Here is a 27234-nt window from a genome sequence, read left to right as displayed (position 1 = left end):
TCGAGTCTTTGATCCACCTCAAACACTATCAAATCCGAGCTTGCGATACTCGGATTCACAGCAACAACAAGGCAAATGAATATAAATTGGGATCTAATATTTTGACCCGATTAAAATGAGACTACGATTTGCTAAAGAAACTGATTTTTTTATGGAGATTTTGAGGCGGCTGATGAACTAGTATTGCTTGGGTGATCTTGCCACTAAAAAAAAACTTGTTTCTTGTTTTTTGGGTTTTTTCGTTTTTCGCCTGTCACCAGGGGGTTTTGGCCGCTCCAAAAAACTTGCTCTTTCGATTCAAATCGCCACCCTTTATAGTGTTTTCCATTCGAGTTTTTTTTTTAAAGAAAAGGGAAGGGAAGTGCGGTGGGTGAAAAGGAGAGAGAAGCGGGGAACAGGGGAAAGTGGGGAGCGGAGAAGAAGGAAGAAAAGGGGGGAAGTGGGAGCGGCGGCGAGGGAGGCGGGAAAGGAGGAGGGAGAAAGGGAAAGGAGAAGAGAGGGGTGCGGCGGTGGGTATGGAGGAAAATGAAGGGGAAACCCTAAAAGGGTTTCCCTTATTTGGCTGAAGAATGAATTGGACCCGGTCCATTTTTGGACCGGGTCAAATTTTAGACTGGGTATTAAAAGAACGGTCTATTAAATTAAACATGGACTGATCTAAAACAATTGAGATAAAACATATGGTCTAGTCCAAAAAATATTAGGAATTAATCGGACTTTGATTTGTGGTCCGGTAAGTCAAAATACGGACTGAGTGCAAGAAATAGTTTGGCTTCTAAATTTGAATAAGAGACACATTTTGATTGACGATGTACTAAGGGTGCCAGAATATCACCTAATACGGAAATATGTAATTATAAAAAAAGATCCGGGTAAAAATTATATGATGTCGCAAATGACCGTGCTATAATATTTAATGACAAACGCTATCATTTAAATGTGCGAAATAAATGCGATGTGTGTGCGGAAGTTGGTAGAAACGTCGAGAAATGCAAGTTTCAATAATACTAAATAATAGTAGCAAATAAATAGCGGTAGTAATACTGCTAATAATGATAACAATAATGATAATGGTAATAATGATAATGCTGATGATAATGGTGATAAAAAATAATAATAGATATAATAATAATAGTACATAACAAATATTGATAATTAATAACAAATAACAATAAGAATAATGATAATAATTAATAATAATAATAATAAATATGGTAGTAATTAATAATAAAAAAAATGACAATTATTGATAATAACAAAAATGATAATAAATTAATAATAATAACAGTAATAGTGGTAATAATAAAATAATAATGATAATAATAATAAGAAATAATAATGATGATAATAATAATAATAAATAACAATTATTGATAAAACAATGATAATAATTAATAATAAAAATAACTATGATAATGATGATTAATAATTAATAACAAAAATAATGCTGATAATAATGATTAGTAATTAATAATAATAATAACAATAATAATAATAATAATAATAATAATGGAAATAACAAGAATAATAATAATTAATGATAATTAGTAATAAATGATAATTTAAGAATAATAATAATAATAATAATAATAATAATAATAATAATAATAATAATAATAATAATAATAATAATAATGATAATAATAACTGCAGTAGAATAAAAACGTGGGTGTTAATAAAAGACTAATAATTATAGTAAAATTTAAATGCATATTTTTTAATTTCTCAAAATACCAGAAGTATAAATAGGTATTTCGGAGGAGAGGCGGGACAAAATTGGGTGTCAACAACTTGTCCCTCTTTGCCTGGTAATGATGAAAGAATTTTCGGGCAAAGACGTTGACTTAGTAGCCTATTTTGTCCCGGCTAAAGGATTGTGGAGGACTAAGGGTAAAGAAAATTACGGCCGAACTCTGGTCTCTGAATCGCCTACATATCTCGGGTTGCACGAGAATCAGGCCGTGTGTAGTTCTGGGAAGACTACGACACCTATGACTGGCAACTCATGATTTGATGCGAATCTTCGCAAAAAATATTGTCCCAGTGTCGAATTATGATGACACTGGGTATTGTGATAGAACCCTAAAAATTGATTGTGCTGGAATGTGAACGGGAAATTTGAATTTGGAGCCGAGTGTTCGAGGTAGATCTTTGACCCTTGTCGAGAAGTCTGCTTGTCCTTCCCGACGTATTGCCCCAGTTCGCTGCCGAAGAAATAGTTCCACGTTGCGCTAAAGCTCCTGCGAAACTAAAAACTAGATGAAAATAGTCAGTAAGAGTAAATATTGAAATATAGCGACGCAAGTGCGGTGCAATGCGGCTGCGAGCATATGCAGGGCATTAATAAAATAATAACAAGACAGGGCAGGTGCGGTGCGATGTCTTATGCAGAAATTTAAAAATGGCGGTGCATGGCCCATGTAACATATGGAAGGCGGTGCTAAGGGCGGTGCGCAACCCATGCAGAAATTTAAAAGGGCGGTGCATGGCTCATGTAATGTATGAAAGGTGGTGCTCAGCCTTATGCAGAAATTTACAAAGGGCGGTGCATGGCCCATGTAATATATGAAAGCGATGCAAAGGGCGAAGCACAGCCCATGCGGAAATTTAAAAGGGCGGTGCATGGCCCATGTAATGTATGAAAGGCGGTGCATGGCCTTATGTAGAAATTTAAAAGGGCGGTGCATGGCCCAGTAAATATGAAAGCGATGCAAAGGGCGGTGCGCAACCCATGCAGAAATTTAAAAGGGCGGTGCATGGCCCATGTAATGTATGAAAGGTGGTGCTCAGCCTTATGCAGAAATTTACAAAGGGCGGTGCATGGCCCATGTAATGTATGAAAGGCGGTGCATGGCCTTATGTAGAAATTTAAAAGGGCGGTGCATGGCCCAGTAAATATGAAAGCGATGCAAAGGGCGGTGCGCAGCCCATGCATCATATGGAAGGCGGTGCATGGCCTTATGCAGAAATTTAAAAAGGCGGTGCATGGCCCAGGCAATATGAAAGCGATGCAAAGGGCGGTGCGCAGCCCATGCATCATATGAAAGGCGGTGCATGGCCTTATGCAGAAATTTAAAAGGGCGGTGCATGGCCCAGTAAATATACGAAAGCGATGCGAAGAGCGGTGCGCAGCTCATGCATCATATGAAAGGCGGTGCATGGCCTTATGCAGAAATTTAAAAGGGCGGTGCATGGCCCAGGCAATATATATGAAAGTGGTGCGAAGGGCGGTGCGCAGCTCATGCATCATATGAAAGGCGGTGCATGGCCTTATGCAGAAATTTAAAAGGGCGGTGCATGGCCCAGTAAATATGAAAGCGATGCGAAGAGCGGTGCGCAGCTCATGCATCATATGAAAGGCGGTGCATGGCCTTATGCAGAAATTTAAAAGGGTGGTGCATGGCCCAGACAATATGAAAGCGATGCGAAGAGCGGTGCGCAGCTCATGCATCATATGAAAGGCGGTGCATGGCCTTATGCAGAAATTTAAAAGGGCGGTGCATGGCCCAAGCAATATGAAAGCGATGCGAAGAGCGGTGCGCAGCTCATGCATCATATGAAAGGCGGTGCATGGCCTTATGCAGAAATTTAAAAGGGCGGTGCATGGCCCAGTAAATATGAAAGCGATGCGAAGAGCGGTGCGCAGCTCATGCATCATATGAAAGGCGGTGCATGGCCTTATGCAGAAATTTAAAAGGGCGGTGCATGGCCCAGTAAATATGAAAGCGATGCGAAGAGCGGTGCGCAGCTCATGCATCATATGAAAGGCGGTGCATGGCCTTATGCAGAAATTTAAAAGGGCGGTGCATGGCCCAGTAAATATGAAAGCGATGCGAAGAGCGGTGCGCAGCTCATGCATCATATGAAAGGCGGTGCATGGCCTTATGCAGAAATTTAAAAGGGCGGTGCATGGCCCAGACAATATGAAAGCGATGCGAAGAGCGGTGCGCAGCTCATGCATCATATGAAAGGCGGTGCATGGCCTTATGCAGAAATTTAAAAGGGCGGTGCATGGCCCAAGCAATATGAAAGCGATGCGAAGAGCGGTGCGCAGCTCATGCATCATATGAAAGGCGGTGCATGGCCTTATGCAGAAATTTAAAAGGGCGGTGCATGGCCCAGTAAATATGAAAGCGATGCGAAGAGCGGTGCGCAGCTCATGCATCATATGAAAGGCGGTGCTCAGCCTTATGCAGAAATTTACAAAGGGCGGTGCATGGCCCATGTAATATATGAAAGCGATGCAAAGGGCGGAGCACAGCCCATGCGGAAATTTAAAAGGGCGGTGCATGGCCCATGTAATGTATGAAAGGCGGTGCATGGCCTTATGCAGAAATTTAAAAGGGCGGTGCATGGCCCAGGCAATATGAAAGCGATGCAAAGGGCGGTGCGCAGCCCATGCATCATATGAAAGGCGGTGCATGGCCTTATGCAGAAATTTAAAAGGGCGGTGCATGGCCCAGTAAATATACGAAAGCGATGCGAAGAGCGGTGCGCAGCTCATGCATCATATGAAAGGCAGTGCATGGCCTCATGCAGAAATTTAAAAGGGCGGTGCATGGCCCAGGCAATATATATGAAAGTGGTGCGAAGGGCGGTGCGCAGCCCATGCATCATATGAAAGGCGGTGCATGGCCTTATGCAGAAATTTAAAAGGGCGGTGCATGGCCCAGTAAATATGAAAGCGATGCGAAGAGCGGTGCGCAGCTCATGCATCATATGAAAGGCGGTGCATGGCCTTATGCAGAAATTTAAAAGGGCGGTGCATGGCCCAGGCAATATGAAAGCGATGCGAAGAGCGGTGCGCAGCTCATGCATCATATGAAAGGCGGTGCATGGCCTTATGCAGAAATTTAAAAGGGCGGTGCATGGCCCAGACAATATGAAAGCGATGCGAAGAGCGGTGCGCAGCTCATGCATCATATGAAAGGCGGTGATTAATGCAGGTGCAGTGTAATGCGACTGTAAGCACACGCAGTGGCAAAAAATAAAAGCAATGTATTCGAAAGCAATACAAAATATTTGTGCGTTGATATATATTTGAAGAAAATAATTTGCAAGGTTAGCTTATGGTGATCGCCGAAAGTTATTTATATTTGAAGACATAATTGATAGAAGAATGCTCAAACCGTTTGACGCGCCATCATTTCAAGGTCGTGCCTATTTCGCTCCTGCAACTTGGCAACCTGCATCCAAAGAAAATTTGTAAGTTTGGGGAGGGGGTTGATTCGCGTTGACTTGGGGATCTGGCTCTTGCGCTTCGTGCCTCCAGCTTCGTATGAACTTGTAACCTCCGCTCATTTTAAGTCTTGGCCGACTAGTAAACAGTCTGATTAGAATCACATTATTTCGAAAAAAAATAGACATAGTAAACTATATGTATGGTGATAAATAATTTTGCTGAACTCGGAACTGTGACACATTGTGAAACAAAGCGAATGCCCTTTTTCCGAAGTTTTCTTCTGCCCGAAGACTCTGCCGAACAATATTCTCCCGAGTCTGTCGATGTTGTCTTACGGTGATCCCTTTTTAAAAAAAAATTGTCCCAGTTTCTGGTGCAAAGGATGTTGATCTTTTCAAAATGGCCAGACCGAGCCTACACAGGCTGCCTATGTATCCCACTAGAGGAATCAGGTCGAGCGTAGTTCAAATTACAAGCGGAAATGCAATTGGGGAGAATAAATGATGTGACCGAGGCCTATGCGGGCCGCCTACGTATCCCCCATGGGAATCAGGTCAAGCGTAGTTCAAAATACAAAAAGGATATTGAGGTTTTGTGAGAATGTGACCGAGGCCTATGCGGGCCGCCTACGTATCCCCCATGGGAATCAGGTCAGGCGTAGTTCATATTACAAAAAGGATATTGAGGTTTTGTGAGAATGTGACCGAGGCCTATGCGGGCCGCCTACGTATCCCCCATGGGAATCAGGTCAGGCGTAGTTCATAATACAAGAAAAAAAATAAAATTCGAGAGAAATTCTATCTTAAAGACCTAACCCGATATAGGTTTGTCATGCGTCCCGCTACGGGAGAGTAGTGCTATTACATGGAAAAGTGTTGAAGAATATTTCATGCAAATAAAAGAAGGTTTCTAAATATAATATCTCTTGACGGCATCTGCGTTGATAGCTTTCGGCCAAATTTCGCCATCCATTTCTGCTAGGATTAATGCTCCTCCAGTCAATACCCGATGAACCATATAAGGTCCCTGCCAGTTAGGTGCAAATTTTCCTTTGGCTTCATCTTGACATGGGAATATGCGTTTCAGTACCAATTGCCCTGTTTTGAATTGCCTCGGTCTTACCTTCTTGTTGAAAGCTTTGGCCATTCTATTCTGATAAAGCTGTCCATGACAAACGGCATTCAATCTCTTTCCGTCAATGAGCATCAATTGTTCGTATCGATTCTGCATCCACTTAGCGTCACTTAACTCAGCTTCTTGGATGATTCTCAAAGATGGTATTTCTACCTCAGCAGGTAACACCGCCTCTGTCCCATAGACCAAAAGATAAGGTGCTGCCCCCGTTGAAGTTCTCACAGTAGTGCGATAACCGAGGAGAGCTAACGGCAGTTTTTCGTGCCAATGCCTGTAATTATCGATCATCTTCCTCAGTATTCTTTTGATGTTTTTGTTGGCTGCTTCAACTGCCCCATTCATCTGAGGGCGATAAGGAGTGGAATTGCGATGAGTAATCTTAAATGTCTCGCAAATCTCCTGCATTAGATTACTGTTAAGATTAGCTCCATTATCTGTTATAATTGACTCTGGGATTCCGAATCGGCAAATAATGTTGCTCCGAACGAAATCTGCTACCACTTTCTTCGTTACCGACTTGTGCGAAGATGCTTCCACCCACTTTGTGAAATAATCAATTGCTACCAAAATGAACCTGTGTCCATTCGACGCGGCTGGCTCGATAGGACCAATGACATCCATACCCCAAGCTGCGAAAGGCCACGGAGAACTTGTCACATTTAATTCATTTGGCGGAACCCGAATCAAATCACCATGAATCTGACATCGATGACATTTCTGCACAAAACGGATACAATCTGATTCCATAGTCATCCAGAAATAGCCTGCGCGAAGGATTTTCTTGGCCAGATTAAAGCCATTCATATGAGGCCCACATGTACCGCCATGCACTTCTTCAATCAACCGAGCCGCTTCTTTAGCATCAACACACCTTAATAATCCTAAATCCGGAGTCCTCCTATACAGGATTTCTCCACTTAGGAAGAAATGGTTTGCTAATCTCCGAAGCGTTTTCTTCTGAACACTGGTAATGCCTTCCGGATAGTCTCCTGTCTTAAGATATTTGTTAATGTCATAGTACCAAGGTTCTCCATCAGGCTCTTCGTCCACATAGAAGCAATATGCCTGTTGATCGTGCACATTTATCTTGATAGGATCTATGCGATTCTTGTCCGGGTGCTGAATCATAGAGGACAGAGTGGCCAAAGCATCAGCGAACTCGTTCTGTGTCCTTGGAACGTGTTTGAATTCCACCCTGATGAATCTCTTACATAAATCTTTCACGCAATGCAAGTATGGCAGTATTTTCCCGTTCTTAGTGGTCCATTCGCCTCGCACTTGATGAACCAGTAAGTCTGAATCTCCTATAACCAAAAGTTCCTGTATATGCATATCAGCGGCCATTCTGAGGCCAAGAATACAAGCCTCATATTCTGCCATATTATTGGTACACGGGAACTTGATTTTGGCTGAAATGGGATAGTGTTGTCCTGACTCTGAAATCAAAACTGCTCCAATGCCGACCCCTTTAGCATTTGCCGCCCCATCGAAAAACAGTCTCCACCCTGGGTACTCTTCTGCGATATCTTCCCCGATGAACAACACTTCTTCATCCGGGAAATAGGTTTTAAGGGGTATGTATTCCTTGCCCACAGGATTTTCTGCAAGATGATCAGCTATCGCCTGCCCTTTGACAGCCTTTTGAGTAACGTACACAATATCAAACTCGCTCAACAACATTTGCCACTTAGCTAGCTTCCCCGTAGGCATAGGCTTCTGGAAGATGTACTTGAGTGGGTCCATCCTTGAGATGAGGTAAGTAGTATATGCAGACAAATAATGTCTCAACTTCTGTGCAACCCAAGTCAAAGCACAACAGGTGCGTTCCAATAACGTATACCGTGCCTAGTAAGGTGTGAACTTTTTGCTCAAGTAATATATTGCTCGCTCTTTCCTTCCTGTTTTGTCATGTTGACCTAATACACATCCAAACGCGTTCTCCGATACGGACAAATACAATAGCAAAGGTCTTCCAGCTTCTGGAGGCACCAAAACAGGCGGGCTAGACAAATATTCTTTGATTTTGTCAAAGGCTCTTTGGCAATCTTCAGTCCATTTGGTAGGAATTATTGGTTCGCATATCACCGTTGATTGCGCTATAAATCGATTGATGTAGTTGAGACGCCCGAGGAAACTCATCACATCTTTCCGACTCTTTGGGGCAGGCAACTCCTGAATGGCCTTTATCTTCGAGGGGTCTAACTCTATGCCCCTTCTGCTCACAATAAAACCCAACAACTTCCCTGCAGGAACACCGAATGCACATTTTGCGGGGTTCAACTTCAGATTGTATCGCCTCAACCTGTCGAAGAACTTTCTCAAATCCGTCAGATGGTCTGAGCTCTTTCGCGACTTGATGATGATATCATCCACATAGACTTCAATCTCTTTATGGATCATATCATGGAAGATGGTGGTCATGGCTCTCATGTACGTGGCCCCTGCGTTTTTGAGCCCGAAAGGCATCACCCGATAATAATACACCCCCCAAGGTGTGATGAATGCTGTTTTCTCTGCATCTTCCTCGTCCATCAGGATTTGGTGATATCCCGCGTAGCAGTCAACGAAAGACTGCAACTCATGCTTTGCACAATTATCAATGAGCATATGGATATTTGGAAGGGGAAAGTCATCTTTCGGACTGGCTCTGTTGAGATCCCGATAATCTACGCATACCCTAACCTTGCCATCCTTCTTTGGCACGGGAACGATATTGGCTAGCCAAGTGGGGTACATCGTAGTTCGAATGACCTTGGCATCAAACTGCTTGGAGATCTCTTCCTTGATTTTTAAGCTCAAGTCTGATTTAATGTTTCTTTTCTTTTGCTTTATCGGAGGACAGGATGGATCAAGAGACAACTTATGCGAAACAATGTCAGTGCTCAATCCGGGCATATCATCGTAAGACCAAGCGAACACATCTATATATTCCTTCAGGAGTTTGATCAATTCTTCTCTCTGCGACGGGGTCAAATCGACACTGATTCTCACTTCCATAATGAGTTTTGAATTTCTCAAATTTATAATTTCCGTTTCATCCAAATTTGGTTTCGGCTTATTTTCAAAATACTCGAAATCCTTAGTTAATCCCTCGGGTTGCATATCTCCTTCATCTTCTTCAGAATCTTGCTCGGCATTTCCTATGGGCTTGCTTGTTTCATTATGTGTCTCATTCACAGTATTGGCAGATTTGTTAATTTGATTGCTGAAAAATAAAAGAAAATTAATTAAGCAAAGATGGAAAAAATATAAATAAAAGCATGGCTTGAAAATTGCATTTGAACTTCAAAGTTTAGAGGCAAAAATAACAAAAGCATAGACACGATTCAGGCCTCAATTTCAAATCGTGTCTGTTTCATCAAATGCTGAATACAATTAGTCTACCAAGACTCCCGGAGGAACGGGGGTGGGTTACAAATCCAATTGTTCAAACGACATCCTGGCTCTGCATCCCGGATAGTCGGGTCTTCAGAATACCCATCCGAAACAATACTGCATTCAGTTTCTTCTTCGGTGATGAATAAGTGTTTAAAACTTTCCAGGAGTTTGTCTTCAAGCGTTTCCTCTGGTGCTTGGGCAGCGGAAGCCTTAAGAAATGACTGATTCAGGCAAGGAACAGGCTTTGGCAAGGGAATGTCACTTCTTCTTTTGAGACTAGCCGAAGCAATCTCTTCGGGGGTGGGCTCATATCCGAGACCGAAAGTATGCTTATGACCGGGCAGTTGAATTGGTTCCACAATTCCATTCAAGTTCGGACCAAGGCCTTGACCGGGTCGGAAGCCATTCTTCAGCATCTCCCACGCCACCATCATAAGTACTTGTGGCAATTCCATTCTTTTCGCTTGAGCAGTGCACACATTCTCCTTAATATGAAAAACCGATCCGTCTAGCCTTTCCACACTTTGAATAGGAGGAATTGAACATCCCGGGTATAAAGAATTGTTGCCTTCTCCGTGGATCACTATTTCTTGGTGATTCCACACAAACTTCAGGCTCTGATGCAAAGTGGAAGGAACCGCGCCAGCCATGTGGATCCATGGTCTCCCGATCAGCAGGTTGTAACAAGTAGATATGTCCATCACTTGGAACTTCACAATGAACTCCACAGGCCCAATCTCCAGAAACAAATCGATCTCTCCAACAACATCTCTTTGGGCTCCGTCAAATCCTTTGACACTGACTTGACTGTCACGGAGTTTCCCGACGTCTATCCCTAATGCTCGTAGAGTGGCAACAGGACATATATTCACAGCAGAGCCTCCGTCGACCAATACTTTGGAGATGAACTTATCCCTGCATTTGATGGTGATGTTCAATGCTTTGTTATGCCCCAAACCTTCAGGTGGCAACTCGTCATTATGAAAAGAGACCCGGTGGGCCTCAAGGATCTCCCCTACCATAGCCGATAATTTCTCACTGGAAGTCTCGGCCGGAACGTAGGCTTCGTTCAGTATTTTCACTAGAGCGCTCCTATGAGCTTCAGAACTCATCAATAATGCGAATAAGGAAATCTGAGCTGGCGTTTTCTTCAATTGTTCTACAACAGAATATTCCTTCGTTGGCATTTTTCTCCAGAATTCTTCGACTTCAGCTTCTGTAACGGCCTTCTTCGGACCATTTTCCTTGCTTGACGCCCCTCGTGCTATCTCTTCGGGGGCATAGCACCGTCCAGACCTAGTCATTCCGGTGGCAACGGCTTCCACGACTACTCTTCCTTTCCCTTTGTCTCTTTCACCAGATTGATAATCCCAAGGGACTGCTTTGATGTTGCGAGAAGGTGTTGGGGCAACGAAAGTTGTGATCCTGGGCCTTGGGGTGAGCACTTCGAATGGGGCCCTCTTTTGAACCGTGATTATTGGAGCAACACAAGCCGACGATTCAACCTCCTCCCTTTCTTTAATTGGCACGATAGTCCCCTCCAGATTGCAATCTTCATCAAGGGTGATCATGTGCACATTTGCATCGCCATGATTCGGCAGCGGATTGTTGTTTATGTTCGGGGGAGCTTCCTTAAGCTGTATGACCCCTTCCTTGATCAACGTCTCAACTCTATCCTTGAGAGCAAAGCAGCTTCCGGTATCATGCCCTGCAATTCCTGAATGATATGCACAATGTTTAGTCCCGTCATACCATCCCGGGATGGGATCAGGAGTTCTTCCTTGAATCGGTTGGAGTATCCCTGCCATTTTCAGCCTCTCGTACAGTTGGGCTAAAGGTTCGGCTAATGGTGTGTAAGTTTTGGTTGGTCTTCTTTCGACATTTGGGCGTGGTCTAGGGGTGTTTTGTGGGTGGTTTGGTGAATGGTACTGGGGTTGCGTTGCGTAGGTTGGACGGTGTTGTGGTGGGTTTTGGTAGGAAGGTGACCGGGGTGAGTAATATGTTGGTTGAGTATGATAGACCGGAAGGGGGGTAGGTGGGGGTTGGTAATAAGGCTGAGGTATTTGGGTGTACTGGCTGTAGTGCGAGGGCTGGGGTGAAGAATATTGGCGGGTTGATTTTGGGGTGGGTCTTTGATCTTGGATGGCCATGACCGGGGATACTCCGTCTCTCTTCTTCTTAGCAGGGTCTGCCTGAATGGCCTTACTTGTGGCCTGCAAGGCCGCAAGATTTGTAACTCTTCCTGTTTTTATCCCTTCTTCTATGAAGTCCCCCATCCTGATGACTTCAGCAAACTTCTGCCCAATGACACTTAACATTCTCTCATAATATGTGGGGTCCTTTAGAGATTGTACGAAAAGCATCGTCATTTCACTCTCTGCCATTGGAGGCTGGACTTTTGCTGCTTCTGCTCTCCAGCGCATAGCGTATTCCCGGAAAGTTTCTGTTGATTTTCTCTCCAGCTTCATCAAATAAAACCGGTCCGGGATAGTCTCAGTGTTGAACCTGAATCTGTCCATGAATTCCTGGGCCATATCTCCCCAACTGTGCCACCTCTGCGGGTCTTGGTATGTGTACCAATCGAGTGCCTCTCCAGTTAAGCTCCTTATAAACAGTTTCATTCTGATAGCTTGATTTTTACCCACTCCGACAAGCTTATCGCAATATGATCTCAAATGAGCCCGAGGGTTTCCCTTCCCGTCGAACATGTCAAACTTCGGCACCTTATATCCAGCAGGTAACTCAATGTCCGGGTGAATGCACAGATCTTCATATTCAAGTCCTTCACATCCCCTGTTGGTTTGGATGTTCCTGACTGCTTCCCTCAGACTGCGAAGCTCTTTTGCCACATCTTCGTCCGCTCTTGCCCTAGCTTCCCTTTCCAACTCTTCATAGGGGTCAACTTCTGGATGTTGCAAGGCCTGTGCCTGGGTAGTGAAAGGATGAGCTTCTGCCGCATACTGTGTGTTATGGCTGGCAATATGCGCCAATGGTGTATGGTGAACTGCTTGGTAGTTTTGGGTATGTGGGTTAATTTGGGTAACTGCAGGTTGAGGAATGTAAGGAGTAGCGAAAGGTTGTGAATTGGTTTGTTGGAAGTTAATTTGCTGGAGGTTGGCTCGTTGCTGGTCATTTGGTTGTGAAGTAGTTTGTTGTATGTTGGCTTGTTGCGGGATGGTTTGTTGTTGGATAGTTTGTTGCGGGATGGTTGGTTGCGGGTGGATCTGGTGTGGAATGGTTTGTTGTGGATTTGACTGTTGTGAGGCGGATTGTTGGTTAGTTTGTTGGGGGTTGGAGGTATTTGGATGGACTGTGTAAAGCGGAGGGTTTGAGGGAGAAGGTTGTGGAGCGGGTGAATCGACAGGCGAAAAGGATGGTGGAATTGTTGTGTTTGTTCTTTGCTCAGGGTGAGGGGCGTTCAAAGTGATGGACAGATTGGTGAGATTCCGCAGTCGCTCAATTTCGGTCTGCATATTGGCCATTTGCTGCAACAATTGGGCAATGAGTTCATCATTTCCCCCTCCTGAAGCCTCAGGTTCCTCTCTTGGAAGAGTGACGAGTCCCAAGCCAGTCTGTTCGGATGCCCCTGAATCATTCATATTGCCGGATGTTCGTGCTTTTGATCTCGTGAAGTATGGGTGGTCTGCCAGTTCACAGTCAACGCGAATCAACCTCTGGGGGATAGTAAAAAATGAACCTTTTAAGAATGAAGAAAGCTGTGTTAGTATGGTCCGAATGATTGTTGTTTAAAATAATATGGAGATTTAGCAGATAATGTTGAAATAAGCACATGTTGCATAGCAAATAAGCACATATTGCGTAGCAAACATACATTGAATAGCAAACAAAACATATTGCAAACAAACATATATTGAATAGCAAACAAAACATATCGGAAGGAAATCAATGCGTCCTATTATGCAAGGGACCTTTTGTGCCAAAGGTAGGCCTAGCGTGGATTTGAAGGACAACATATGTAGTCATGTGTCATTCCAGTGTGCTATTAATTGAAAACCCAAAACGAATACAATCCCAATGCAAAAGAAATTATTACAATCGCTATTGAACAAGTTAACTAAAATGAAGATGGCCCTTCGTCGCTCTTGAACCTCTTGGTTGCCCGAATTGACTGATCGATCTTTCGGCGATTTTGGGCAAGGTATGACATAGCTAGAACACCCCCTGTTTTGATGCCTTCTTTGATACAAGTATCGCCCTGTTCAGCCAGAAGTGTATCCAACTCTTGCATACTTTGCTCGTAACTAAGTGCTTGCTTCTTCCAATTCTCTGCTTCCCTTTCCTTTTCCTTAAGTTGCGCATGATGCTCGGCTTCAGAAACAAGACTTTTCTTACGCAATTGTCGGAGTAATATGCATGCTTCGGCTTCCCCATCCTTAATCCGATCTTTCAAACTAACACCGGGTTTGATTGATTCCTCCAAATCAGCGGCCAGCCATTCCACATAGTTGTCCTCGCACCCAGCTTGGTATCTATTTGGCTCAACTGAATCTGTTTTTGTGGTCTCTTTCAATTTCCACATGCGAATAACCTCTTTTGCAAAAGGAATTTTCCCTTCTTTGTAGTCAACACAGTAATGACTCATATCTGCCACTAAAGGTATGTTTTGCTTCCTCCCTGATTGTCTCAAAACTCTCAACGGGGCGTAAGGCTGCAAACCTCGAAGTCCTATCAAGACCAAAAATGGTACGATCTTCGTTCGAAACACCAAAACCTCAGACGGAAACCAACTGAACATCCATTGCATCGAGTCATCGTTCAAATGGCTAAGAAATTCTACCCACTCTTTCACACACTTTGGTTTCTCAAATGATTTTGCTGTCAAGATAGCGCCTGGAACATGACCCAGAATGTGATTCTCACCCGTCGGCTTCTGGAATGCTAGATCCCCGTTGACTTTCTGAAGATGTTCCATCAGCCAAATTTGAAGAAGAAAGTTGCATCCTTCAAAATGCTTATACCCGCGCTTACAACGCCCTAATGCTCGGTAGATATCTGCCACGACCATAGGGACCAGAGTGTAGTGTTTCCCGTCGATGCCACCAAAAAGAGCCTTAGTTACAATAACAAGATGGGTGTGAATGTCTTTTGTGGTTCCTTTAGGAAATACTATAGTCCCTAAAAAACATACTGCGAAAGCGAAGCACCGTTTCTGCTTCCAAGAGTCATATGAGAAGAATTCATCCTGATGATCGACGAAACTCCTTTGATAACCGAATCTGTGATACAAATACTCGAGTGGTATCATAGACTTCTGCAAACATTCCACACCTTTACCCTCTCTGAACCCGAAGCTGTCAGCAAATTCTTTTGGTAAAGGTTGCCTCGGAATAATCATGCCACAATTTTGCCATTTTCTTGGTTTACGTAATAATGCCACATTTTCTATATAGCCTCCTATTTCCTCTAACAACGGAGTCATCTCAATGTTGCCAAATCTAAACACGACCCTCTTTTCATCCCAAAACACACTTGCAGCTTCGATGATGTCTCTGCAGGGCTGGATATCCATCAAAGACGGTAAGTGTCCCAATGCTCCACGTACAACCCGCTGTCCGTAATCCCCCAAATCAACCCACCATGCTGTTAGTTGGGAAGGGACGCTCAAAACCATGCTGAATCTCGGGTAGGCATTGTGTTGACTCATGGTTACCTGCGTTCACAAATGGTTAGTTCTACCTAAAAGCATATGGTCCACATAACGCACATTCATCCTTCAAATCAATGCCCATAACGTGATAATCGTCGCTCGGGGTCGTAGACCCACCTGGACATTTGGAAGAGGTTGACTAATGGACTTAATACACCCTGGGTATTAAGCCTCCTAGGTTCGTGCATGCCCTTAAAGGGTTTTGGCTTAGCTCTATCTTAGGCTGACTAGGAGTTGTTTTCCTATGACGCAAGGCTCCCCCAAGCGGACAACTTGGGAGTGGAAAGTCCGTGGCCGTCGACTGCACCGCTGATCGACTAAATCCACTAGACCAATCCAACTAAAGGGGTAATTTAGTAGTGCACGGGCGCAAACTGCGAAGCCGCTTTAAGTGTGTGAATATGTGTGAGTTTTCCAGGAGTGGAAGAAATATGAGCGGAATGCCAATTTAAGGAAAGCAATAACATACATATTACATAGAAAATTTACATAATAAAACAATCACTTAAAAGAACATAAAAAAAAAAAAAAAAAAAAAAAAAAAGCAACAATAAAGGCAAAAAAAAATAAAGAAAACAACCAAACATCCAACAAATTTAATTATTAACCTAAGTTGTTATGGTTAAGAACCTAAAAATCCCCAGCAGAGTCGCCAAGCTGTTATACCCCTTTTAAACCGGAGTCGAAGCGGAGTACAAACATGTTGGAGATTCCTATATTGCTTTGTTTTAAGGAGTCGCCACCTAATTAGTTTAACGGTGAATTAGGACACCTAGATATTAACTAAGGTAAAGCTAAAACTAAACCTCTATTAATGGTCTGCTTAATCAATGTGATTCTAGGTAAGGGTTCTATATCATCCTAAAGGGAAGGGATTAGGCATCCTTTAGAATCCGTTGAATACGGTTATCCGGCCAAACTTAGATTAATTAATTAATGTTGGATATAGTATTTAAATTTTAAGAAAATATATTGTGCTAAATAAGACTTATAGAAAGATATAACGATTTGTGCAAAAGAAGATTTTAAATGCCATTTATAGAAGGACTTCAAATAATGATGCTATTTTAAAAAAAAAAAAGAATGGGACTAGTAATTCATATAAGAGGAGATTTTAGAATGCTATTTGAAACAAAGGGTTTTATAAATGTTGCTAACGCTTTAAATAAGAGGCTATTGAAATAAGACCAATACTTTATAAAAGGAAATCTTAGAATGATATTTGAAATAAGATTTATAATAATTATCAATAATTTTAAAAGGAAGTAGCACAATAAAATGAGTCTACGAAAATAGGATAATCTAACATATAAGTAAAGAAGACGTAAATTTATGCAATGCTTTAATAAATATTTGAACGAACTAAACAATGAGATATTAATTGACTTTGAGTTTTAGGAGTATGAAAAAATACGAAATAGCTAATAGCTTTCTTTTGTCCATTTTTTATTATCTTTATCCATTAGCTTAATCAAGAATATACATGATTGGCTCAAAATCTGTAGAGTTATTTTAAAATACGTTTGCGTGTTGATGACATTCTGAAATTAAGACACTAAAATATGATTCCTCTAACTCAAAAGAATTTATGCTATCAATTATTCTAGGGGGTAAATATTATGTATATTATAAATATAAAAGGAGAAAATGAAACTTATGGGAGATTGCTTGTGAGTTTTTCTCCTAAATTTACTACCCAATATGTTAAAGTTAACTCACTAAATTCGCTAAGTTCATCTAAATCAAGAAGAATAAAACAAAGTAAAATGTTAGTCACATAATACAAATCGAATGAAAATGAAATATATAAAAGTAAATCAAATGGGCCCAGCCCATTTTGGGATTGTTGGGCCTATGCGCTGTTTGGGCTTCGGCCCAGCAGCTTTTCTTGTATTGCTGTGGATCTGGACTGCTATTGGGGCCTTGGCCCAGATTTTCTTTTCTGTTTGCTGCGGATGAGGAATGATGAGAGGTTTCGTTGGTCTTTTAGCCCAACACCGAATGCAAAAAGAAGATAAGTCCTCGGACTCGTATGCGATGGTCATGCATAAAAACGAAAGGAAAAGGATTAGTATACAATCAACAAATAAGATTAAACATGTGGAAATATAAACTCAAAAAAAAAAAGGATCAATAGATGATGTATATTTGACGTGTTTCAATGAGGGTATACCAGCCATACGCGCGCGTATACATGATTCAGGCACAACGTGTTACGATATAAGCGAAACAATACTAAGACATGGACAGAAACTCAAACAGCCACATATCGTGTGTATTAATCAGCATAAACCGCTTCAATGTGTCTAGACAAACTGCCAGTTTACATTTTAGTTTCGCTACTTACATAGGCAAACAAACAGAACCCACAGCATTTTATGTCATAAATAGGGAGACAACAGGCAGTTACAGATAGTCTAGTCCAAACGCTCATGATAACATAATGCAATGTATAGTCTAGCGAAGCACGCCATTTAGGCAGATATTTCAAGAAATTAATCTATGACATATATACTCAAGATAGGGCATTTATAGATTTTGATAATGTCAAGTCACAAAAGGGCTATCAATCTCAGCTGAACTGAGCAGAACCACAACTATGCTGTAAAATTAATAGCAAAGCAGTTAAATGGTCATGATAAGTTCGGAATCATCTTTTGGAATCTTTGCACATACTAGATACAGGCAGAACCATGTTCAGGAATGGGAGGAAGATGGTAAATATGTTAGCTTACATGAGGGTCACAATAGGATTATATGAGTGGGTCTGGACTAATCATGTTTACATATGACGAGATCAACAATTTGAATTTCAGGCAAGACGACAATCACAGTATGGGGGAACAGCACACAAATCCAATCTAAATGACTCAGGTTATTTACTGATGCCATATATCCCCATATGAAGGTAATGGATAAATACACAGAGCCATGCTAAAAAAGGGAACTTATGATCGTTTGAAGTTGAAATACATGCCTGTAGTTATAGTGAATTTTAGATTAGCATTAAGACGGGGAAACATTCATTCAGCGAACTGTAATAGAGCATGTTGACCCAATACAGGACTGTTGCAATAATTCTTGTCAAGTTAAGTGAAATCAAGCCTGAATAAAACACACTACACACTTCCCAAACCATTTCAAGTTTATATCTTTTAGCATGTAAAGGCACCAACTTAGCAGATTTGGTTCAGATTTGTCCCTATATGCTTTCTAATCCTCTTTTATTTTGATGCGTAACCACAAAGGATAAGATAACAATTATCAACGCTAAGATAAACATACTGCCAACGATCAAATGATTAAGCTGGGTTGGGAGGTATTTAAACTAATATTGAAGCCACTTAGCAGTAGAGGTGTAAGATACCTACACAAATAATGATATCTCAAGCTAAACTGATTCATCATTAAACCTACATGAGTGCTTAAGCTGAGGTTATTAAGAAACATCATTAACACTGAATACATACATGAAATTTCAGAACTAAACATACTTAGCAACTGATCAGATATACCAATACAAGACTGACACTAGCACTAAATTGACGCTAACTTAACACAAAATGATCTCACTATATCATCGACCTTTATATAAATATTTAAACATCATGCTGAATTCAAATAAAGAAAAAAATTCTAATACTTAGACTAACGACAAGGTTAAACTAGCAAACCAACAACATAATTACACATAAACACCAGATATTGTTGAAAACTACACCAAAAGGAAAAAGATTTTACTCAAAACAAACATGCATTCCTGATACGTTCATGCCAGTATTGCATACTTATTCAGTTTATGCGCATTAAGGGTACCCAAACCAGAGACAACAACAGATTCACTTTTCTTCATATAGGATAATTTGAACACACATATGAGTACACATTGGCATACACAAGCTAGCATCAGACAGGGCATAGGCACAAAAGATACAAGAAGGGTCACGACCAGTTTCAGCATGTAAAGATATGTCTCATGCCCAAATTTAAGGATTACCCAAAAACAGATGCAGAGCAGTTTAAGCAAGAAACTATCGACAGCTTAAACCACCACTGCTGTCCACCATATTCCAAATAAGTAGAAGAAAAATGGGATGCCCTTTTAAAAACCCTCACGAGCTGCTTAAGAGATGAAAATAGTTTGAACATTCAAGTAAAACAAGGACTAAATATACTTCGAGCATGCTAATGATAATATCGAACACAATGACTCATATGAACACTCCTAAATTGCAGTACTAAAATTTTTACAAGGTCAGGTAGGAATTACGATTCGAACTCCTGTATGCATATTTAAACTCCCAGTTTAAGTTAAACGACATCGTATAACTAAACGGGGCAGACCCTTATTACCAGATTAAACCAAACATTATCAATACAGTCATCTAAATATAAGCATACAGACACAGCTGAAACTAACATCAATCTAGGCTGGGATATACATATACCAGCATTATCGATTATTAGAACTGCAATCAATTAACTCGAAACATACGCTCATACTATTAAGCTACTAACTGAAGTTATATTAACTGCAACTACGGAATATGCATGAACACACTAAATTGACTGAAACGACAAAGAAACACATATCGACACACGAATGAAAAGAATCTGCGAGCAAAGTAAAAAGGACAGGATGACTACGGACCTTTTTCGGGTGCAGCGAACAGGGGTTTCGAGTCTTTGATCCACCTCAAACACTATCAAATCCGAGCTTGCGATACTCGGATTCACAGCAACAACAAGGCAAACGAATATAAATTGGGATCTAATATTTTGACCCGATTAAAATGAGACTACGATTTGCTAAAGAAACTGATTTTTTTATGGAGATTTTGAGGCGGCTGATGAACTAGTATTGCTTGGGTGATCTTGCCACTAAAAAAAAACTTGTTTCTTGCTTTTTGGGTTTTTTCTTTTTTCGCCTGTCACCAGGGGGTTTTGGCCGCTCCAAAAAACTTGCTCTTTCGATTCAAATCGCCACCCTTTATAGTGTTTTCCATTCGAGTTTTTTTTTTAAAGAAAAGGGAAGGGAAGTGCGGTGGGTGAAAAGGAGAGAGAAGCGGGGAACAGGGGAAAGTGGGGAGCGGAGAAGAAGGAAGAAAAGGGGGGAAGTGGGAGCGGCGGCGAGGGAGGCGGGAAAGGAGGAGGGAGAAAGGGAAAAGAGAAGAGAGGGGTGCGGCGGTGGGTATGGAGGAAAATGAAGGGGAAACCCTAAAAGGGTTTCCCTTATTTGGCTGAAGAATGAATTGGACCCGGTCCATTTTTGGACCGGGTCAAATTTTAGACTGGGTATTAAAAGAACGGTCTATTAAATTAAACATGGACTGATCTAAAACAATTGAGATAAAACATATGGTCTAGTCCAAAAAATATTAGGAATTAATCGGACTTTGATTTGTGGTCCGGTAAGTCAAAATACGGACTGAGTGCAAGAAATAGTTTGGCTTCTAAATTTGAATAAGAGACACATTTTGATTGACGATGTACTAAGGGTGCCAGAATATCACCTAATACGGAAATATGTAATTATAAAAAAAGATCCGGGTAAAAATTATATGATGTCGCAAATGACCGTGCTATAATATTTAATGACAAACGCTATCATTTAAATGTGCGAAATAAATGCGATGTGTGTGCGGAAGTTGGTAGAAACGTCGAGAAATGCAAGTTTCAATAATACTAAATAATAGTAGCAAATAAATAGCGGTAGTAATACTGCTAATAATGATAACAATAATGATAATGGTAATAATGATAATGCTGATGATAATGGTGATAAAAAATAATAATAGATATAATAATAATAGTACATAACAAATATTGATAATTAATAACAAATAACAATAAGAATAATGATAATAATTAATAATAATAATAATAAATATGGTAGTAATTAATAATAAAAAAAATGACAATTATTGATAATAACAAAAATGATAATAAATTAATAATAATAACAGTAATAGTGGTAATAATAAAATAATAATGATAATAATAATAAGAAATAATAATGATGATAATAATAATAATAAATAACAATTATTGATAAAACAATGATAATAATTAATAATAAAAATAACTATGATAATGATGATTAATAATTAATAACAAAAATAACGCTGATAATAATGATTAGTAATTAATAATAATAATAACAATAATAATAATAATAATAATGGAAATAACAAGAATAATAATAATTAATGATAATTAGTAATAAATGATAATTTAAGAATAATAATAATAATAATAATAATAATAATAATGATGATAATAATAACTGCAGTAGAATAAAAACGTGGGTGTTAATAAAAGACTAATAATTATAGTAAAATTTAAATGCATATTTTTTAATTTCTCAAAATACCAGAAGTATAAATAGGTATTTCGGAGGAGAGGCGGGACAAAATTGGGTGTCAACACTATCTGCCAACTGATCAGTAGTAACTGCCCGATCGACCGTAGCACGGTAGTAACTGCCCATCCAATTATCTCCCGATGGTAGAGGGCATCTGCCCGACTGATCAGTGGTAACTTCCCAACCGGCCGTAGCTCGATGGTAATAACTACCCAACCAGCCGTAGCATGGTGGTAAATACATATCTATCCAACTGACCGTAGCTCGGTGGTAATAACTGCCCAACCAGTTGTAGCATGGTGGTAAATATATATCTGCCCGACCGGCCGTAGCTCGGTGGTAAACAGTGATACATAATCTGCCCAACTGGCTCTAGACCAGTGAAAATATAATCAACATCATAACCAGACCTCTATGGGTGATTCCTATGTACTTCTCATGGTCGTTACCTATCGGTTAATGTCCACATGATTACATAAGACTCATAAGAACATTTTGTAGGACATTAAGACTTCTTCCCGAATTAACTAAACCTTAGTCAATTCCTGGGTGCATCATAAGCCTATCTTCTAGCATTAAATACCTCGTTAGGGATCTCATAACTAGCATACTATTCATGTCTTACAAAACATTCCTTAAGAATACATTTCTAAATTCATCAGAGTGACGTAAGGTTGGTAAACCTCCGATTTCCATTATGGAGCTAACATCATTGGCATATCTCACCTTGAAGGAACAATAATCATAAGGTGAGACCAAAATCAATAATATCGTAAGTACATCAAGAATGTAAGCCTCTAGTATCACTATGTGAGGAATCATTATGGACATCATTTGTGAAAGGTCATAACAATAGGATCATGCCTTAAGAAAGAAAGGAACAGTCTTAACATACCTTGCTGCTTACTTAGCCACTCAAAGTCTACCTTCCGAGCCTGCAAATCTGCATTCAAGATGATTCATACAACAATTAGGCCATAAGAACACTTACACACTCAAACTTAGCTAGTTAATAAGTTAACGGAATTCGGACAACATTTCCCCTATATCATCTACTTCCTCTAAATTCCAAAAAAAAACTCCCAAACATCATTAACAACCTCAAAAATAACATAAACAAGATACTACATGAAAAACATATGCAAATCCGTCCAAGACTTCCTTCGTAAAATAAGCCCATAAGCCAACAACCTCAATATACCAAACTACGACCTTTATACTATGTTTTCCTTCACTTTAAACCATTAAAATCCACCAAAAACAACTCAATATCAAAGTAACGATGAAGAACACAACTTATACTTAAAAAACTTCAACTCACACAACTTGCTTCAAGACCAAACTCACCACAACATCAAGTAGAAGAAGAACAATCACTTTTCATGAACTAGTTTAGTGTAATGTTGTTGAATTCTTGATCTAAGGGGCTATAAGTGTTTAAGAAATGTTTATGGAGCTTTCTAGAGCTCAAAGGAGTGTAGAATGATGATAAAATGAGAGGAATTAGGTATTTATACCCCTTGAAGATCGGTTCCACCGCCTTTCAAATGGAGCTCGCGGTGAAGCCATCTGGCAGCCTATCTTGAAAAGCTCATAATTTTTTACTCCGATTTCATATCGACAAACGGTTTGTTGAATTGGAAACTAGACTCAATGAAATTCAATTTACATAGGTTTTGAATTCCATAACTCCTCATATTATAGGATATACACATCCCTCAAGTTGGACCAGAATTTCCTATCCAAAATTCTGCCAAGTTTTCCAAAATTTCGACAAACTTAATTTCTTCGATTCGCTTGATCCTGAAACCTTTAGACACTTGCTTAGCACTTGTTAAAAGTATTCCTTAACCTTATAAGGATTTCATGACCTCTCCGAGCTTACATTAGTTTACTTACGACGCAAACGATGCGAATGTTTTTTAGGTGCAGCACTTATATATGAAATTGTGTCCTTACCATTTTGTTTACCTGACATGTCATCTAATCCAGCTATATTAGCATTTGCTGAGAAGGCACTGCTTTTATTCAACATCTGCAAGAGTTGACTATATTGCTCTTGAGTGAACACACAAGCTCCAAGCTGTTGATTCATATTTGATTGTTGTGACATGTTCCCTTTTCTATCCTTTGATACAAGTCAGTCATATTAGCAGTAATGAGATTCTCTTCTCCTTGACTTGTAGTTGGATATGTTGTTGGATATGTAGCTTGATTCTGCATAGTCACATTCTTAACCATAGAAGCATTGTAGGCTGCAGAACCTTCATTTCCTGGTCCTCCATTGCTTGAGCCATAGCCTTGACCGAACTTTCTTTTCTTGGAACTTGGAGGGTAACCAACCAGTTTATAACAAGTTTCCTTAGTATGCCCTTTCATTTTGCAGAAGTCACACTGTAGACTGTAATCTTTCTTGTATTTTTTAGTACCTGAATTGTTCATCCCATTTCTAGCATATAGTGCTAGGATCATAATGAACAGATTTCATAGCCCCAACTTGGTTTGAGGAACCAGCCCTATGAAAACTAGAAAGTCCAGCACCCAATAAGCTAGATGCAATACTGGTGCTAGCCTTTTGTCCTTCATCATTTATGATCATGGCACATGCCTGATTCATTGAGGGTAATGGGGGCATGAGCAAGATTTGGCTTCTAGCCTGTTGATAAGTTTCATTTAGTCCCATCAGAAATTGGTACAATTGTTGTCTTTGAAGTTATATCAAGAAATCTCTGGATTTCTCACAATTACATCCCGGAGATGGCATAAGAGATTCAAACTCATTCTAGAATCCTTTGAGTTTAGTAAAATAAGCAGATACAGAACTTTTTCTTGGGTTAAACTTGCAATTTCCCTCTGCATATTATAAGTTCTTGAACCATTAATCTTGTCAAACCTCTCTTTCAACTCTTCCCAAACAGACTAAGCATTTGAAGCACACACAACATCACTCAACAAATTACTTGAAATTGAATTTACCAACCAAGAAAGTACAATGGCATTAACCCTCTCCCATTGTTCTCAAAACTCTTCTCTGAAATTTTGTTTTTTCTAGATTCCATCCACTAGTCCAAATTTGTTTCTTCCTAACAAGGCTAATCTCATAGATCTGTACCAAACTGAATAATTTTCAGACCCAACTAATTGAAAAGAGATTAAAAAATTCCACTTACATCAGAGGAACCCAAGAAGAGAGGATGATTTTGTTCAATTGTTTGAGTTGTTCCTGGAACTGGTTGAGCATTTGTGTTGCTCTCAGTCTGTGCAGCAGTTGAATTAGCTGCATTTGATGATATTGTGCCAGTGACTCCACTGACATCAGTAGACAGACGTACTTCCTTGAATAGCCATCAATAATTCTTTGCAATCTTGATTGTTCTTGAATTTGTTACACACAGATTATGAACTGCCTTTAGCGGAATTTAGACAGAAGTAATTTTTTCCAGAAATTGGCTCGGAACCATGAAATGATTCAGAAGCTCAAGGTTGAGTTATGTACTTTACACATAAGAAGAAGAAGATGAGAAAGAAAGAAGGGAGAAGGAGAAAAGCAGTTATCAGAGAAGGAGAAAGAAATGTCATTCAATGTATTGAGTTCTAATCATTAAGCTTACAATGATAATATGATATACACATATATACACACGGATGAAACTAAGCTAAACTCATTAACCAACAGATTAACTCAATCAGTGAACTGGTTGGTTCATAAATAACTTTCCAACTAACTCCTAACCTCATTTAACTAATAAATGGAAACTGTACAATTATAATATTGCCCTTTAGTCCTTAAACTCATTTTCTTCAATAGACCTGACATGAATTCACATTTGGAGGTGCAGTTTATACTATTTTTGTCTATTAATTTATGGAGTCTGGTTTAACTTCATAAGGATTGATCAACAACGATGTTTTATCGATCAGCCACTAATGAATTGTCGTGTTGAATCCCAAACATGGCAATAGTTTCTTAGTGGGTAAATTTTGATGGTTTAACAAAGAGTTTTAAGCAATAGATCTTAAAAGCACCTAAAATAAGTCAATCCAAACATGTTCCAAGTAATGAGATATATTAGATAAACAAGATATGCATACTCTTTGCCTGTACTATTTTACCATTAATAACATTAGTATATTTCTTTGATTTTAATGACCATTGAAGCAAGGCTAATTTCTACTTCAAAAACATTAGGAGCCTAATTTACCTTTTCTAATTGACTAAAGTCAGATGACCACAAAGGAAAGCCAAGAGTCAAATAAATGACAATTAACAATAAAAGAGGAAAAAATAAAAACAAAAGTAAAGACAAGTGGTATGAGCACTTGCTAATAATTGCAGACAAAATAGGAGTGCTCAGAACTGTGCCTTTTTGTCCACTTTGACTTCACGACGCTTTTCTACTTTTATTTATTAGTATTTCTTTTTGCTTTGTAATTTAATCAATTTTTATTGGAAAAACAAACGAAGGTGCATAAGAATTTTAATCAAAGAAATGACAAATGAAGGCGTGAAAGACGGGATATTCATTAATTTTCCTACACAATTCTGATGAATATATAACACGGAATATTTGGATATGTGGCTAATACGACTAACACTCGAGCGGAATAGTTGGCCTTGCTATCAGTTCGGTAAAAACTTACTCACATTGCGTATTTACACTAAATAATATATATTTATGGTATATGTTGCATTAAATAATATATATTTATGATATATGTTTGACTGTATATAATTATCACTTAATTGTAGTTAATTAATTTTTTATTTTATTTTATCAGATTACTAACATGGTAAATTTCATTAACATCACGTAAGTAACAATGACAATTACTATGAATATTGAATTCAATGTCGTTTCACATGTAATTATCAATCTTCTATAAGTTTCCCGTTTATTCTATGCTAATATTATCATTAACTGCAGGTTATTAATGACCCAAATATAATGCCGATATTAAGCCATCTCTATAGAGAAGATAATTCATCGAAAATATCATCAACGAAAAGTAAAGTAGAAAACAAATACGATCATGGCTTTAATAAAATTATTCGTCACCTTTAAGGATAATGAAATCTCAAGAATCCATCCAATTATGGAATTACACTGGGTGGGTATGTTGTTGTTGAGAATCTCAAGAATCCAAAACTATTTTTAATTTTCTTGACAATAATAAAAGAAAACCGCATTTTTGCTCGTGTTTTACAATATTTTCTCAACTTCAATTCTACTCAACATTTTGTGCTACCATCTCTTTTATTTCTGGCCTCATATAGGCAAAGTCAAAATCAAAGTTTATGAATTCTAAATAAATGTGTGACCTTAATGATAGATACAGTTTAAATAATCTTTTCATTTAATTCAAGTTGATAGCTCCATTTGTGAAATTACACTAGATATGTTATTGTTGTTGAAAATAACGAGTTCAGTTGAATTCACTGAACCCCGTGAAAATTTGCCTGTACAACCTAAGCCCGTCGAAGGAGACGGGACGGGACGGGGGACTATT

At 39.6% G+C, this 27234-nt stretch overlaps 1 protein-coding gene across 2 annotated transcripts in view; it reads right to left on the bottom strand.

Moving 5' to 3' along the window:
- The window catches only part of LOC132626961 (uncharacterized), a 30177-nt gene extending 4763 nt beyond the window's left edge, over window positions 1-25414 (bottom strand). Inside the window, exons 1-2 of one of the 2 annotated variants that reach the window (XM_060342002.1) lie at window positions 23698-25414; window positions 22622-22669 (exon numbers count right to left, since the gene is read on the bottom strand). In XM_060342002.1, coding sequence (XP_060197985.1) covers window positions 22622-22669; window positions 23698-23839 — 190 coding nt within the window. In that variant the 5' untranslated portion in view covers window positions 23840-25414. Of the gene's footprint in view, window positions 1-22621; window positions 22670-23685 lie in introns of both variants that reach the window. The other variant, XM_060342001.1, reaches the window with a different exon arrangement.
- Window positions 25415-27234: the final 1820 nt, after the last annotated feature.

The sequence above is a fragment of the Lycium barbarum genome, chromosome 2 (genome assembly GCF_019175385.1).
Source record: "Lycium barbarum isolate Lr01 chromosome 2, ASM1917538v2, whole genome shotgun sequence".
Classification (NCBI taxonomy): Eukaryota; Viridiplantae; Streptophyta; class Magnoliopsida; order Solanales; family Solanaceae; genus Lycium; species Lycium barbarum.
Note: the sequence above shows the minus strand (reverse complement) of the source record. Positions and strands in the feature narration are given on the sequence as shown.